The following is a 14,356-nucleotide window of genomic DNA, read 5'->3' as shown; positions in this document are numbered from 1 at the left end:
TCTATGTTCTCGGAATCCCCATTAGAGCCCCCAGCCCTCTGTCATCTGTGGTGTCCTCTCACCTCCGTCTTTCTCAGGGCGAGGATGGCTTTCCCGGGTTCAAAGGTGACATAGGCGTGAAAGGTGACAGGGTGAGTAGAGAACCTACACTGGCCCCAATTCCGTGTCCTACTGAGCCTCCACTCTGGAGACCCCAAGCACCAGTATATTCTCCCAAGTCTCTGGACTCCCCAGTTCCAGTGCTGTGTTCCCTTGGGAGCCTGACCCCTACAGGATGATAACCCCATGGTCTATGTCATGCCTGCTCTCCAATCACAGTATCCCCACCCTGTGGGCTCCCTGTCCTGCAGTGGCTCCTGGGATCCTGCCAGCCCTCCTCAGCCTCCCTGATGCCCATTTCTCCTCTGGGCCCAGACCCCACCTCCAGTCCCCGACATTCACCTGTCCTTCCTGCTCACACAGGGCGAGGTTGGAGTCCCCGGTTCCAGGGGAGAGGATGGTCCCGAGGGGCCAAAGGGACGCACTGGACCGACTGGAGACCCTGGGCCCCCGGGGCTCATGGGCGAGAAGGTAATGGGATGAGGGATCTGTGCCCTGGTCCTCTGGAGTATGGGCATTGGGGACGGGAGGGGCATGGGGGGTACCCACAGCTGAAGTCAGCCAGTCAGTTGAAGATGGCCATGAATTAGTTATACTTCTCCCTGTGTAAACAGCACCTCCTGGCTGCTGATGGGCAGAGGGGATATATAAGAAATCAGGGAAAGTTTCCTGTCATGAAGAGTTGGATGGAGACGAGGCATAGAGAGTAGCTGTTGCTTCCAGGCAGAGTGAACATGCGTTCAGACTCCAAGCAGCAGGAGTTCTGAGATGAGAGAGTCTAATAGCAGTGAGGTCTGTGGTCTCCAGAGCTGACTCGCCCCAGCACCTGCCCTGTGCCGGGTGCTGTGCTGATGTGTGCTATCTATCCTGTGAGGTAGGCATGTGACAGTCCTGTTTTGCTGAGGTTTTGCAGAGGCACAGGGATGCTTGTTAATTACATGGCCAGTGAAGGGCAGAGCCAGGGTTGTGCCCTGGCAGTCTGGCTGCAGAATCTGCTCCCAAACCCTGTTCTGCAGCTGCCTGGTTAGGATGAGCCCTGGAGCATCTGGGGCAGGTGGCATGCGCGGGAGTTGGGGGGTGGTGGGAAAAGGGCCTGCTGGGGGACTGGTCTTGGTGGAGCAGGAGTGGGTGCTGGGGTAGATCCCACCTCCCTCATGGGGTAGATGAAGCTGAAGTTGACAGGTGAGCGGCAGCTAGATCACAGTGGAAGGGCCTGATACATCTGCAGGCACAGGGGAGGTGGGATCCCAGCACTAGAGTTGGGGAAAATCCACTCACAGGAAGGAGAGACAACATAAATCAGGCAGTTGTGGGACAGGCAATGAGGGGCTAGAGGCTGGGGTCTGTGGAGTGCATTGCTGGATGGGGGCTGGTCCTTATATGCGAAGGTTGAGGTCTCTAGGGTGGAGCAGCATCTGGGCCTCCTCTCACTCCTAACGGTTCCCTGTCTCTCCACAGGGCAAGCTGGGTGTTCCTGGTCTGCCTGGCTATCCTGGACGTCAGGGACCCAAGGTGACGCCATGCCCCATCCATGCCCCTCCTCCTCTTCCCTTCCCTGATCCCTGATTCCAGGAAGCAAGTATGCAGAGCAGAGGGGGAACCCAGAGAGAATTTAGCTGACCCCCATTTTACATATGACAAAAGAGGCTCAGAGAGCATCAGGGGTTTGTCCAAGGTTGTTTAGTTCTTGGCAGAGCTCAGGTCTCCCTCGCCTTGCCTTTGTGGCCTCTCCTGACCCCCTTTGCCCCTTCCTGAACCCTACCTTTTATAACTTCTCCCTTTTATAATTTCCCCCCTTCTCCATTCTCACCAGGGGTCCCTAGGATTTCCTGGCTTTCCTGGTGCCAGTGGAGAGAAAGGAGCCCGGGTAAGCCGGGGGCAGGGAAGGGGTGAGGAGGGAAGGGCTGGAGAGGTGTAGAGGGGGTCTGTGGGGAGCCTCACTCTGGGTAATGTTCTCTCTGCTTCATTCCCACCAGGGCCTGTCAGGGAAGTCAGGGCCTCGGGGAGAACGGGGCCCCACGGTGAGTGCAGGGGAGAGAAACAGGTGGCTCAAGGTCCAGAGAGGGGCATTTGGGTTTCTCTGACAATTCCCCTCCCCTCTGTAGGGTCCACGGGGCCAGCGAGGACCCCGGGGTGCCACTGGGAAGTCTGGCGCTAAGGTGAGTCGTCTCTGTCTCCGAAGGGCTCTATCTGCCCCCTGCCCACTCAGCTCCAGCTCTCCCTCAACACCTGACCTCAGGGACAGCTGGAAGGCAGCTCCTCCCACTTCCTGACTCTCTTTCCCCCACAGGGAACATCCGGTGGTGATGGCCCTCATGGACCCCCTGGAGAGAGGGTGAGTGGCTTGAGAGTCCCCTTCCCCTGAGCTCCCCAGGGAGCCTGGATGAGGCAGCTCCCTCCTCACCCCAGAGAGGAAGCTGAGTTCCCTTGCTCAACCCTGCCCCCTTTTCCTGACTCCCCCACCTCTGTCCCTAGGGCCTTCCTGGACCTCAGGGTCCCAACGGATTTCCTGGACCCAAAGGACCCCCGGTGAGTTGACCCCTAACTCTGACCCCTCTTGCTTTTCTGAGTCCTTCTTCCCTGCCCCCTTTCCAGCCGAGAGTTCATTTGACACCTGAACCCCTTCCAGGGCCCCCCTGGGAAGGATGGGCTGCCGGGACACCCAGGCCAGAGAGGAGAAGTGGTGAGTGATGCTCCTGGCTACCCATTCTCGGGGGGCCCCCTCAGACCCTCTAACCCCTGAGCTGTCTGCAAAGCCCACAGGGACGTTCTCCTGGGAGGGTGGAGCCTGCCGTGGTGCTGCTCAGACCCAGGGCCCAGGGCTCCGTGCGATCCTGCCTGGGATGCCTCCTCCTGGGAATCTGCCTGCAGCACCCACATCTGTTTTTACTGCATTCTCCTCTCTTTCTTGCCTAGGGCTTCCAAGGGAAGACCGGCCCCCCTGGTCCTCCGGGAGTGGTGGGACCTCAGGTAGGTTTGTCCCTAGGAGAGAATGAATCCCAGACCCTAGCATTAGTCTGTCTGCTCCTCTTCTCTCAGTTACACACTCCTGTTCCAGGTCCACCTAACCCAGACCCCTGGGGCTCGGGTCAATGGTGGGGGCTGGGATTTCAGGCAGGGGTCCTGAACTTCAGTTTTTTTGGGGGTGCGTTCCCATCATCTTGTCACCCAGAAGAGGCAGTTCCCCAACAGAGACATAGGTGGTGCAGCTACTACACATGGGGCAGAGAAAACCCAGCAGTGGCCCAGGAGTACCTGGGAATTTCCCAGGAGTTTTGGGCCAGGGATAAAGGGGTTTTGGAGGAGTGTTTTAGGGTGGGCATGGTGGACTCTTTTGGCAGACAGTGGGATGAAGGGCCTGAAAGCGGGGACTCTCTCTGACTTTGTCTAGGGAGCAGCAGGAGAAACTGGCCCCATGGGGGAGAGAGGTCACCCAGGCCCCCCAGGGCCCCCTGGAGAGCAGGGACTACCTGGAACGGCTGGAAAAGAAGGAACAAAGGTCAGTGAGGGGCCAGGCAGAAGAGAACTTGGGGAATTGGGGATTGGGGTGCTGAAAGGAACAGGTAATTGGTAATTTGAGGGGGGCTGGAGATCTCTCTGTTTAATTTGGCAGCATGGTTGGGGCTCATCAGCTCTCCTTTCCTTTTAGGGTGACCCTGGTCCCCCTGGGGCCCCAGGAAAGGATGGTCCTGCTGGTCTGAGGGGATTCCCAGGAGAGAGAGGCCTCCCAGGCACTGCTGTGAGTGTGACTCCCAGACCCCTGCCGTCTGTCACAAGCCCCAAGCATCCTGAGCTCCCTCCCTGACCCTGTCCCTGACCCCTCCATGTCACTCCCCATTTCCATCTTTCTGAGCCTGTCTTCCCTCCCCAGCCCTTACCCTGCTCTTTCTCTGAAGTCTCATCATCCCTAAATGTCTGGTTCATAGGGTGGACCTGGTTTGAAGGGGAATGAAGGTCCGGCTGGCCCCCCTGGCCCTGCAGTGAGTCTGGGGTTCCAGAGGGTGGTAGAAAGGGCCTGGGAAAGGGGGTGGGTGAGGAAGGGGGTGGGAGTGGCATCCTGATACCAGCAGGGGCTGTGGGGCTGGGCAGAGGCTGTCCAGGGGCAGCCAGAATGCATCTGATTTTGAGATCTTCTGGGAATTGTGGTCTGAGGTTCTCTGGTATGGGCGGACTGGGGTCTCCTTCTTGGGGGTCTGACTCATCTGCTCTCTCAGGGCTCCCCTGGGGAACGAGGTGCAGCAGGATCAGGGGGACCCATTGGTCCGCCAGGGCGCCCAGGGCCGCAGGGTCCCCCTGGAGCAGCAGGGGAGAAAGGCGTCCCGGTGAGTGTGGGGGTCCTGGGGAAGGGTACTGGGGAGGGGCCTGTGAACCTAGGTTGATGGGCTATGACAAATTTCCCATGGGGTGTTTGAGGGTGAGGGTCACTTCCAGGCCATGACTCCTTCCTCTTATCTCACAGGGTGAGAAGGGGCCCATTGGCCCAACTGGCCGAGATGGGGTGCAGGGTCCTGTGGGGCTTCCTGGTCCTGCTGGGCCTCCAGGTGTGGCTGGAGAGGATGGTGACAAGGTGAGGGACCCACAGACACCGACCTATCTTCTCTCCAGATGAGCTGGCTGACCTGGCCATGACCCCTGACCTCTGTCATATCATCCTTTCCACTCTACCCATTACCTTTTTCTAATATCTTGTCTGCCTTCTCCTCCCAGGGTGAGGTGGGGGACCCTGGACAGAAGGGCACCAAAGGGAACAAGGGCGAACATGTAAGTGTCCATGACTTTGACATCTAACCTCTTGGCCTTTAACCTCATTCCCACCTGATCTCTCTCCCTGTTTTGGTGTCTCTGACTCTCTTCTCTCACCCAGGGCCCTCCTGGACCACCTGGACCCATTGGTCCTGTGGGGCAGCCTGGAGCAGCGGTGAGTGACCCCTCCACCCCTATCGAAGGCCCAGCAGCCTCTGGTCCTCCCTCAGCTCCCCTCTGCCCTTGGGGCTGGGAGTGGGAGAAGGGGCTCTGGCCCTGGCACCCAGCTCTGTGTGGTATTTGTGGATAGAGAACACCTGACCCATGACCCATCCCTGTGTCCTTGTCCCTGCTTTCCCTCCACCCTACAGGGAGCAGATGGGGAGCCCGGAGCTCGGGGACCCCAGGGACACTTTGGAGCCAAAGGCGATGAAGGCACAAGAGGATTCAATGGGCCCCCAGGACCCATAGGCCTACAGGTGAGTTGGGGGATAGGAACAGGGGCTGAGAGGTGGGGTCAGGATGGGGTGATGTTTGCCCCAGACTCTGCCAGCAGCCTGCTGATGAGGACTGGAGGGCCTGTGGGATCTGAGGGGAGGGGACTGTGGGGCCTGTCTGTCTAGGGCTGTACTCTGGGTGGGGTGGTCACCTGGGCCCGTGTTTTCTGTACCTGCACAGGGTTTGCCAGGCCCCTCTGGGGAGAAGGGAGAAACAGGAGATGTGGGTCCTATGGTGAGTGTGACCCTACTGACCCTGGCCCCCATACTAGTTACCTCCCTGCCTGGCCAGCCCCCGCCCCACATACCACTGCTGACTCCCTGGCCTGGCTGCTTCTCATCCTCCCTCCCCCATTCATGCTCATCCATCTCACTTCCCTTCCCCATCTCTGGTGTATCTGTTTCCCCCTAGGGACCACCTGGCCCCCCAGGACCTCGAGGCCCAGCTGGACCGAATGGTGCTGATGTGAGTCATCTCAGCCCCTGTCCCTTCAGATCATTGTGTCTGGTCCTCTGCCTCCCCTTCCCAGACCATAAACTCTGGTCTCATCTCAGGGGCTAAGAGAAGCCTTTGCCCCCCGGGAGGCCTCCACTGCCTCACTGCTGTGACTGTGGGCTGCTCATCTGGGGCTTTCCCCTGAAATGGCACCTCCTTCCTAAGCAATGACACCTATTTCTGTTCCTCTTCCAGGGCCCACAAGGTCCCCCAGGAGGTGTTGGGAACTTGGGTCCTCCTGGAGAGAAGGTAACTGGGAAGGGGGAATGGACCAGTCATGGAAGTCAGTGATGAGAGTTGGATTTCTGCCAATTTTGGCTGGGGAGATAAAACAGAATGAGATGTGGGGAATATCAGAATTTTTTGGCCAGGGAATGAGAGGAGGTTTTTGACTCTAATCTCCTTGCAGGGGGAACCAGGAGAATCAGGATCTCCAGGGGTCCAGGGCGAGCCAGGTGTCAAGGTGAGTGACAGCTCCAAGGCCCTACTCCCCAATCCCCTTCACCCCCCCAACCCTACCTCCACTTTTCCTGTGACCTCCTTGAGCTGGAACTCTTCTGCAGCAAGTGTCTGCTCTCTGCCATCCTGTGTGAGGCCTGATCCCTGGTCTGAGTGAACCCTCCTTCCCCTTCCTTGAAGGGAAGGGCACCAGGGGACTTCCCATATAGGCTTGAGTTTCTGTGTGTGTCTCATTGTCACTGAAGGGAGTAGGGGATGGCTGAAGGTGTCTTGGAAGCAGAGGCTGCATTCCTGATCTTCAAGGCCCCTGGGACCATCTGTGCCTTCTGCTTGTTCTTCAGGGTCCACGAGGGGAGCGTGGGGAGAAAGGAGAGTCGGGACAGCCTGGAGAGCCAGGACCACCAGGGCCTAAAGGCCCCACAGGCGATGATGGCCCCAAAGGGAACCCTGTGAGTTTGGGGTGGTGGGGCTGAGTCCTCTGAGGCCCTGCAAATGATGGACCTGGGAATATGGGTGTGTGTGAGGGAGGATCTTGGAGTATGGGGAGCCTGGGAGAGGAGGGATGCTCTGGGAATGGGGTGTCCTGGGAGGAATGCATGAGTCTGGGATCCAGAGAGAAAGTGAGAGACGCCCTGTAGCGCGTGAGGTGGAAGAGGGCTGCAGGAAACCTTGGCCTGTGCCCGTGGGAGTCTCTGCTGGCTGGGCTCAGGGAGCTGTGACCCTGACTCTTGTTCTCCCTCTGAATCAGGGTCCCGTTGGTTTTCCTGGTGACCCTGGCCCTCCTGGAGAAAGTGGTCCTCGGGTGAGTCTTACCCAAGAGAAGGGGCAAAAAGGGTGGGGCGTTCTGTGCGGGGGCCTCTGTATGGCCACTGGGCTTGAGTGTTAGGAAGCTGGAGGTATGGCAGGGCGGGCAAGGGGATGGGGGGATTTTTTTTTTTTTCTGAGGTGGAGTCTTGCACTGTTACCCAGGCTGGAGTGCAGTGGCATGATCTGGCTTGCTACAGCCTCTGCCTCCAGGATTCAACTGATTCTCCTGCCTCAGCCTCCTGAGTAGCTGGGATTACAGGCACACACCAGGGATGGGAGGATTGACAGTTTTGGGGGTGATGCCAGCCAGGTTGGGGGCCTACCTTTGACCTTGCTTCACCCCTGCAGGGCCAGGATGGTGCTAAGGGTGATCGAGGCGAGGATGGTGAGCCAGGACAGCCTGTGAGTGACCAGTGACCCCACCACCCCCCTGAGCCCAAGCTTCATCCCCTTCTGTGCCCCACTCCTGAGGAGTCCCTTGGCTGGAGGCTAAACACTCAGCCACCCCGATTCCTCTCTCCCTAGGGATCCCCTGGTCCCACTGGGGAGAATGGACCCCCTGGGCCACTTGGAAAGCGGGTAAGTGAGGTGGACCCCTGAGACCTTGGGAGGCAGTGCCTGGACTGTGTGGATGGAGGCTGGGCAATTGCAGGTGGACCGGGCGGGAAGATGCCTGGTGTCTGCATTGCCCTGGGTGTGGTGTGTGTGTAGGAGCTGGTGGGTTGATGGGTGTGTGTTACCTTGGGCATGTTTGTTCCTGGGTTCTGGTGTGCATGTCCTCTCCAGGGGTAGTGATGGTTATTAACAAGCAGAATGGAAACTGGAGGAGGGTGCTGGCTGGCATTTCTGTGGGCCAGGGGTGATCCTTTTTAGTTGCTGGGGCAGGAGATGGGCCACAAGGTAGGGTGTGGGCAAGTGGATCTTCCCCACAGCTACAGACTACTCAGTATTTTCACAACTGTCACAGCTGGATCTGTTCTGCATGTCTGTGAATCAGCCCTCTGTGTGTGTGCCTGTGTATGCACATGTGTGCGTGCATGTGTATGTGTATGTCTAGGAGAGGAAGGTGGAAGAGTTGAGCCTGGCTGCCCACGGCCTCACGTGCTCTTCCTTTCCACTCCATCCGCAGGGTCCTGCTGGCTCGCCTGGTCCCGAGGGGCGACAAGGAGGGAAGGGAGCCAAGGTGAGAGAGAGGCTGCCCTGGTGCTGGAGCACCCCCTCCATCTCCCGCCCCTCAGATGCCTCTGTCTCCTGATGCCTACCCCATGTCCACCTCTCCCATGTTGAGCCCTTTTGGGGACAGGTGTCCCTTATACTTATTCCTGTCCTAGGGCTCCTAGAGTTTGGCCCTTCCTCCCCACCTCACCCCTTCCACTTTGGACCCTCTGCCCTCCGCCTGTACCCCACTCTTCTGCCCTTCAAGACACATTCCTTTTGTGTTTCAGGGGGATCCTGGTGCTGTAGGTGCCCCAGGGAAGACAGGCCCGGTGGGTCCTGCAGGCCCAGCAGGGAAACCTGGCCCTGATGGTCTGAGGGGGCTCCCAGGCTCCGTGGTGAGTCACAGCAGGGAGGGGCTGGCCTGGGAGTGAGGGGCCATGGGAGAGGTGCAGTGTGGGGATGCTCCTCCTGACCCCTGTGGTCCCCTCAAATCTTTAGGGTCAGCAAGGCCGACCTGGAGCTACAGGCCAGGCTGGGCCCCCAGGTCCTGTGGTGAGTGACTGGGATTTGGGCTGGGTAGGGGGTGAGGGCGGTGCCCTGGGCAGAGCTGAAGCCCTGACGGAAGTGGAGGCTGTTGGGGAGAACTTAGTCCCACCCCGAAAGAGTGACTTCCCATCTCTCCACAGGGACCCCCAGGGCTGCCTGGTCTCCGGGGTGATGTTGGAGCCAAGGGAGAGAAGGTGAGTGACAGACAGACACGCTGCCAGGTGTCTCTCCCATCACCGTCACCCTTGAAACCTGTGGGGCCCGGGTGCCCACTGCTCTGCTTCAGGCCTCCAGCAGCCAGTCCCGGGGGTCCTGCTCAGTGGGGGCCACTCACGGGCCCTGTGCCCAGGTCCCTCTCCATGTCCTCTTGGCCCTTCTCCCCACATGACTCCTCTGTGCATTCTCTTGACTGCCTGCTCCCTTCTCTAGGGCCACCCAGGTCTCATTGGACTGATTGGGCCCCCGGGTGAGCAGGGAGAGAAGGGAGATCGGGGACTTCCTGGCCCTCAAGGCTCCCCTGGACAGAAGGGCGAGACAGTGAGTAGAGGGCATGGTCCCTGAAGGTGTGGGGGTTGAGAGTGGGGTTCATGTTGGGGTGGGGAGGATGGAGTTGGAGTTGGGACTTGGCTGTGGGTGAGGGAGCCGATGCTCAGGAGGGCATGGGAGGAGGACCCAGTTGAACCAGCCCCTCCCCTTCCTAGGGTATCCCAGGAGCATCCGGTCCCATTGGTCCTGGAGGGCCCCCCGGCCTCCCTGTGAGTACTGCCTTGTTCCTCCACTGAGTCCCCTCAACCCCACTGCTGCCGGCCCATGGCCTCCCAATGACTTCCACAGAACCACCAGCCTAACAAGCATAGTTCTCAGGGTCTCCCATTTGTCCTGTCATCCCCAGTACCTCCTCCCCATACTTCCAGGGCTCTGAATGTCCTGGTACTCCTGCAGGCCTGCCCCTCCTGTAGTAACCTGAGGCTCCTGTGGACTTGGGACCTTGCCTCCCCACTCCTCTGAGTCCTGTTCTTCCCCTGCAGTGACCGTCTCTTTCTTGTTTCTCATTTCACAGGGACCTGCTGGCCCCAAAGGAGCTAAAGGAGCCACAGTGAGTGACCCCCATCAGCTCTGACCTTTGCCTCACGCCCTCTGGACTTGATGCTGTCTCTCCAGGGCAAACAGACTCCCTCCAAGGAGCCCCTTATTCCCAGCCAGGAGGCTGATTTGATCCTTCTGTGACCTAGATCTGTGCTTGACCTCTTTGACCCCTCCATGACCTCATTTATTCCCTGTCAGGGCCCAGCTGGACCCAAGGGAGAGAAAGGTGTGCAGGGCCCTCCAGGACACCCGGTGAGTGAGGAGTCATGGCTGCTCCCAAGGCAGTCCCCCTCTGCTTCGTTGCTGCCCTGCTTCACCCCCACACCAACCTCATCTCTTGCCTTCTCCATCTGTCCCTGCACCCAGGGTCCCCCAGGCGAGGTGATCCAGCCACTGCCCATCCAGATGCCCAAGAAGACTCGGCGCTCAGTGGATGGAAGCCGCCTGATGCAGGAAGATGAGGCCATGCAGACTGGGGGAGCCCCCGGCAGTCCTGGGGGGCTGGAGGAGATCTTTGGCTCACTTGACTCCTTGAGGGAGGAGATCGAGCAGATGAGGCGGCCGACGGGGACCCAGGACAGCCCTGCTCGCACCTGCCAGGACCTGAAGCTGTGCCACCCGGAGCTGCCCGACGGTCAGTGCCGGCCTCAGGGTGCACAAACATCTCCCCAATAGCCTGGGCACTGAACAAGCAGAATGGATGCTGGGGGAGACTTGGAGAAGGTGTTGGATTGAGGGTGAGGGCCGAAGGGCTGGGAACTGCAGCTGTTTACCAACCAGGTCAGAAGTATCCCAGTATTTTAGCAACTGATCTGGGTCAGTGTGTACCAGTTGGTTATCAGCCCAGTGTCTGCAGGAGCAGATACACATACACATGTGCACACACCTGTACGCACCTGCACAGATGAATCTATGTGAGCGCCTGCAGCCACATGTTGTCCCAGGATGAGGCTGCCCATACTCGGACCTCCTCCAGTCAGAGGGCCTGGAGTTACTGTTGGGGGCAGAGGTATCACGTGAGGAAGGTGGGCTGCAGCAGTAGGATGGGCTATTCTAGGGCTCTGGGAGGGAGGAGGACCGGGAAACTGAGAGCATGGTGGGGAGGGCTGGGAGGGAAGAGGAATGTGGGGACAAAGAGCATCCTGGAGCCTGGGCCTGGGTGGCCCTGACCTCCCCTCTCCCTCACCCAACAGGGGAGTACTGGGTCGACCCCAACCAGGGCTGTGCTCGGGATGCCTTCCGGGTTTTCTGCAACTTCACGGCTGGCGGGGAGACCTGTGTGACACCCAGGGATGACGTCACACAGGTCAGAGCTGGCCTCTGGCTGCCTCTCCCCTGCCCCATGGTGCACCCCCTCAGGGCCTAGTGGTTTCTGGGTTTTGGTGACAGTCCCCTGGCTATTGTCCCCCTGGAGCCTGCCTCCCCTTCTCCACTCCTTAGCTCCTCCTTCCTTTCCTTCTCATCGGTCCTCTGATGCTTACTTTGCCTTTCGTGTACCCTCAGTCTCCTGGCTCCCACTCATTTCTCCCCCAGCCCTTGTCTCCCAGCCATTCCCTGCTCGTGACTCTGGTTCAGCTATCCTGGGGCTATTAGATGCTCCTCAGGCCCGTCTGTCTCCCCCTGACCCCAGCCATCTCTCTCCTTCCAGTTCTCTTACGTGGACTCAGAGGGCTCCCCAGTGGGTGTGGTCCAGCTCACCTTCCTGCGGCTGCTCAGCGTCTCAGCCCACCAGGATGTCTCCTACCCCTGCTCTGGAGCAGCCCGCGATGGTCCCCTGAGACTCCGTGGGGCCAATGAAGATGAGCTGAGCCCGGAGACCAGCCCCTATGTCAAAGAATTCAGAGATGGCTGCCAGGTGGGAACAGGAAGAGCTGGGTGCGGGGCTGATCTCAGATTCAGGCTGGAGGAAGGAGGCAGAGAGACCCCTTGGGCAGGGCACCAGGGAGAGCAGGGAGGAGTCCGTCCTGCTGGATTGTCAGGGATGCCTGAGGGAGCTCAAAAGCCAGTAAGGAGGGTGGAAAGGATGGAAGCCAGACATCTGTGAGCCACCCGGGTGAGGTTCGCTTGGGTGCACACACCAGCCTCACACAGGGTAATGGAAACGTGTACATAGACTGGCACATGGCTGCCCAGGAGAGGCACATGGTCGGGAGGGGGGAGCAAACACACACTCGTGGGCACACAGACACTCCCAGTCTATACATCCTGAGTCACCCTGATGGGGTCAAGATGCTCAGAGGGAAGGTGAGCCTGGGCCTGAGGTTGGGGAATGGAGGGGTGCCTCCACCCGGCTCACCCCTTTCTCTCCCGTCTCTCACTGAAGACACAGCAAGGCCGGACGGTGCTGGAGGTGCGAACACCTGTGCTGGAGCAGCTGCCAGTGCTGGATGCCTCCTTCTCAGACCTCGGAGCCCCGCCGAGGCGGGGAGGGGTGCTGCTGGGGCCTGTCTGCTTCATGGGCTAGGACCTTCTCTGTCTGATCCTGTCCATTGGAACCAGGCCCACCTGGAATCCCACAACATCAGCTCTGTGCCACCTCCCAAGAGGGCTCCTCACCATCTAGAGAGCCTTGGGCCAGGGCGCAGAGAGCCCTCAGTCAGGGGCAGGCCAGGGGAGGGGCGAAGTGTTTGCCCAGATACCCCATGGGAGGAGTGGCATCTGGGGCTCTTGGCCCTCCCACCTGGAGCCTGTGACCCATTAGAGAGCTGAGGTCCTTATTTAAAACTCACCTCCCAATCACCCCAAACAAATGGAAGAGAAGAGAAAGGACATGGTGCATTTTGTATTTAAAAGTAATTATATTAATTATTTAAAGAGTGGGAAAACAAAATAACAAAAAAAGAGAAATGCCAACAAGAATCAGCAGACGTTGGAGACAGCGCTCTGGGGGTGGGCTCCAGCACCCACTTCCTTGCAGTAGGGCTTTCCTCAGTGACTCTGTTTGTGGGGGTTTCAGGTCTGAACCCCACTCCCCTCGCACCTCCCTCCCACCTCAGCTGTTGCACCCACTGTGAAAGTTGGAATAGACGGTCTCCCTGGCCTCAGGGCTCTGACTCTGCCAGGGTAGGGCCCTCTAACCCGCAGGTATTGGCTCCCGGGCTCACGTGCCCACTGTCTCCTCCACTTGGTCTGGATCTGGCGCACTCCTGCTGCTTAAGGACCAGGCTGCTTCCCCCGGGAAGAAATGGAATAGTGTGGGGGTGTGTGCAGGGCTGCATCCAGCAGGTGGCAGAATATTAAAATTCTTCTATATTGGCTGGTAAATTGCCATGGTCCTGAGCAACCGAGTATGTTCATTGCCACCCCTGTCCCTCCCCTGGGTACCCCTCACCTTCCCTGATCCTGCAATTAAAAGGTTAATGTCTGGCATATGGAAGGGACTCCCAGGACCCTGTGCCCAGCGTCCATGCTGACTGATGGTTAAACAATGTGATTGTCTCCTCCCGGATGTCTGTGTCACTGCTTGTGTTATTTCAGTCTCCCCCAATACCCAGCCAGTGCTCCCTCTTCCCAGCTAAATGGCTACCAGAATTGTATGGCTTAATCCAGATAGCTGCAGGGCCTATCCAGCTGGGGTGTCAGGACCCAGAGTTTACAAAGCCTGGGTGACTAGTATAAAATTACAAACAATGCCCCAGGGACACCAGGTAGGGGTTTAGGGTCCCTATGGCCCAGGTTCTGACACCCGTGTGAGATTGCATCTGGGTGTGGGTGGGCCTGAGCTCCAGAAGGAGCCTTATATAGCGCAGTCTAATTTCTAAATGGGGAGGCTGAGGCCCACTTCCAAGACATTTACTGCACGTGTACCTCTGGGCACCTTATCCCTCCCCCTCAGGCTTGTGCTGTGCTGTCATGAAGACCAGGGCCGTGGCCAGGCCCTCCACACTCGTGTAGTCACGTGCACACACTTCGAGTCTTTGTGTTGGGTGGAGACGCACAGTCCTTGCCTGTGTCCCCCAATTCCTGACTGTCCCCCCTACTCCATTCCCCCCCCCCGCCGTCCCCTAGCCTCCCTCTCCCGGGCACTGAGAAGCTCTGCTCCCTTGGGGTTACGTGTCCGAGATGGCCTCTCTTCCAAGGCTGGCGGCACATCAGGGACCTCCTAGCTGGCGCCCGTGGGGTTTCACATTCCCAGGTCGCATTGCCTGGCTCCTGCCCGTCAGGGCGCTGCATTAAAACGTGTTCCAGGGCCTCATCCCAACTGGGACGCCTCCTCCTCGCTGGCGCCAGGCTCACGGGTGCGCGCGTTTGTGTCCCGGTTTTGCATCAGCAGCCCCAGGGCGGGCCTGGCGGGGTTGCCCTTCACCCTGAGCCCGAGCCCGGGTAGGCTGCGCCCCGCCCTCCTCCCCGTACTTCCTCCCAGCTTGTCCCCAACAGCATCGGCTTGGCCGTCCGGTTCCCAACTCATTGTGGATCGCAGAAACCCCCATGTGGGCGTCTAGAGGGCCAGCGTGGCCCGGTCCGG

At 59.1% G+C, this 14,356-nt stretch overlaps 1 protein-coding gene across 3 annotated transcripts in view; it reads left to right on the top strand.

The window, feature by feature from the left end:
• Positions 1-13,336, top strand: part of COL11A2 (collagen type XI alpha 2 chain) — a 30,089-nt gene extending 16,753 nt beyond the window's left edge. For all 3 annotated transcript variants that reach the window (XM_032253362.1, XM_032253363.1, XM_032253364.1), the window contains 38 exons: positions 78-131; positions 463-570; positions 1,558-1,611; positions 1,913-1,966; positions 2,076-2,120; positions 2,205-2,258; positions 2,390-2,434; positions 2,575-2,628; positions 2,729-2,782; positions 3,016-3,069; positions 3,491-3,598; positions 3,749-3,838; positions 4,026-4,079; positions 4,314-4,421; positions 4,559-4,666; positions 4,807-4,860; positions 4,964-5,017; positions 5,214-5,321; positions 5,521-5,574; positions 5,752-5,805; positions 6,031-6,084; positions 6,245-6,298; positions 6,636-6,743; positions 7,043-7,096; positions 7,450-7,503; positions 7,627-7,680; positions 8,231-8,284; positions 8,547-8,654; positions 8,758-8,811; positions 8,946-8,999; positions 9,235-9,342; positions 9,507-9,560; positions 9,866-9,901; positions 10,090-10,143; positions 10,258-10,525; positions 11,085-11,197; positions 11,540-11,746; positions 12,215-13,336. In XM_032253362.1, the coding sequence (XP_032109253.1) occupies positions 78-131; positions 463-570; positions 1,558-1,611; positions 1,913-1,966; positions 2,076-2,120; positions 2,205-2,258; positions 2,390-2,434; positions 2,575-2,628; positions 2,729-2,782; positions 3,016-3,069; positions 3,491-3,598; positions 3,749-3,838; positions 4,026-4,079; positions 4,314-4,421; positions 4,559-4,666; positions 4,807-4,860; positions 4,964-5,017; positions 5,214-5,321; positions 5,521-5,574; positions 5,752-5,805; positions 6,031-6,084; positions 6,245-6,298; positions 6,636-6,743; positions 7,043-7,096; positions 7,450-7,503; positions 7,627-7,680; positions 8,231-8,284; positions 8,547-8,654; positions 8,758-8,811; positions 8,946-8,999; positions 9,235-9,342; positions 9,507-9,560; positions 9,866-9,901; positions 10,090-10,143; positions 10,258-10,525; positions 11,085-11,197; positions 11,540-11,746; positions 12,215-12,355 (2,997 nt within the window). In that variant the 3' untranslated portion in view covers positions 12,356-13,336. The remainder of the gene's footprint in view (positions 1-77; positions 132-462; positions 571-1,557; positions 1,612-1,912; positions 1,967-2,075; positions 2,121-2,204; positions 2,259-2,389; positions 2,435-2,574; positions 2,629-2,728; positions 2,783-3,015; positions 3,070-3,490; positions 3,599-3,748; positions 3,839-4,025; positions 4,080-4,313; positions 4,422-4,558; positions 4,667-4,806; positions 4,861-4,963; positions 5,018-5,213; positions 5,322-5,520; positions 5,575-5,751; positions 5,806-6,030; positions 6,085-6,244; positions 6,299-6,635; positions 6,744-7,042; positions 7,097-7,449; positions 7,504-7,626; positions 7,681-8,230; positions 8,285-8,546; positions 8,655-8,757; positions 8,812-8,945; positions 9,000-9,234; positions 9,343-9,506; positions 9,561-9,865; positions 9,902-10,089; positions 10,144-10,257; positions 10,526-11,084; positions 11,198-11,539; positions 11,747-12,214) is intronic.
• The last annotated feature ends 1,020 nt before the right edge of the window (positions 13,337-14,356 follow it).

This window comes from Sapajus apella, unplaced genomic scaffold (genome assembly GCF_009761245.1).
Source record: "Sapajus apella isolate SASKATOON/1434 unplaced genomic scaffold, GSC_monkey_1.0 scaffold83, whole genome shotgun sequence".
Classification (NCBI taxonomy): Eukaryota; Metazoa; Chordata; class Mammalia; order Primates; family Cebidae; genus Sapajus; species Sapajus apella.
The sequence above is the reverse complement of the archived record's forward strand: the minus strand, read 5'-3'. Positions and strand labels throughout refer to the sequence as shown.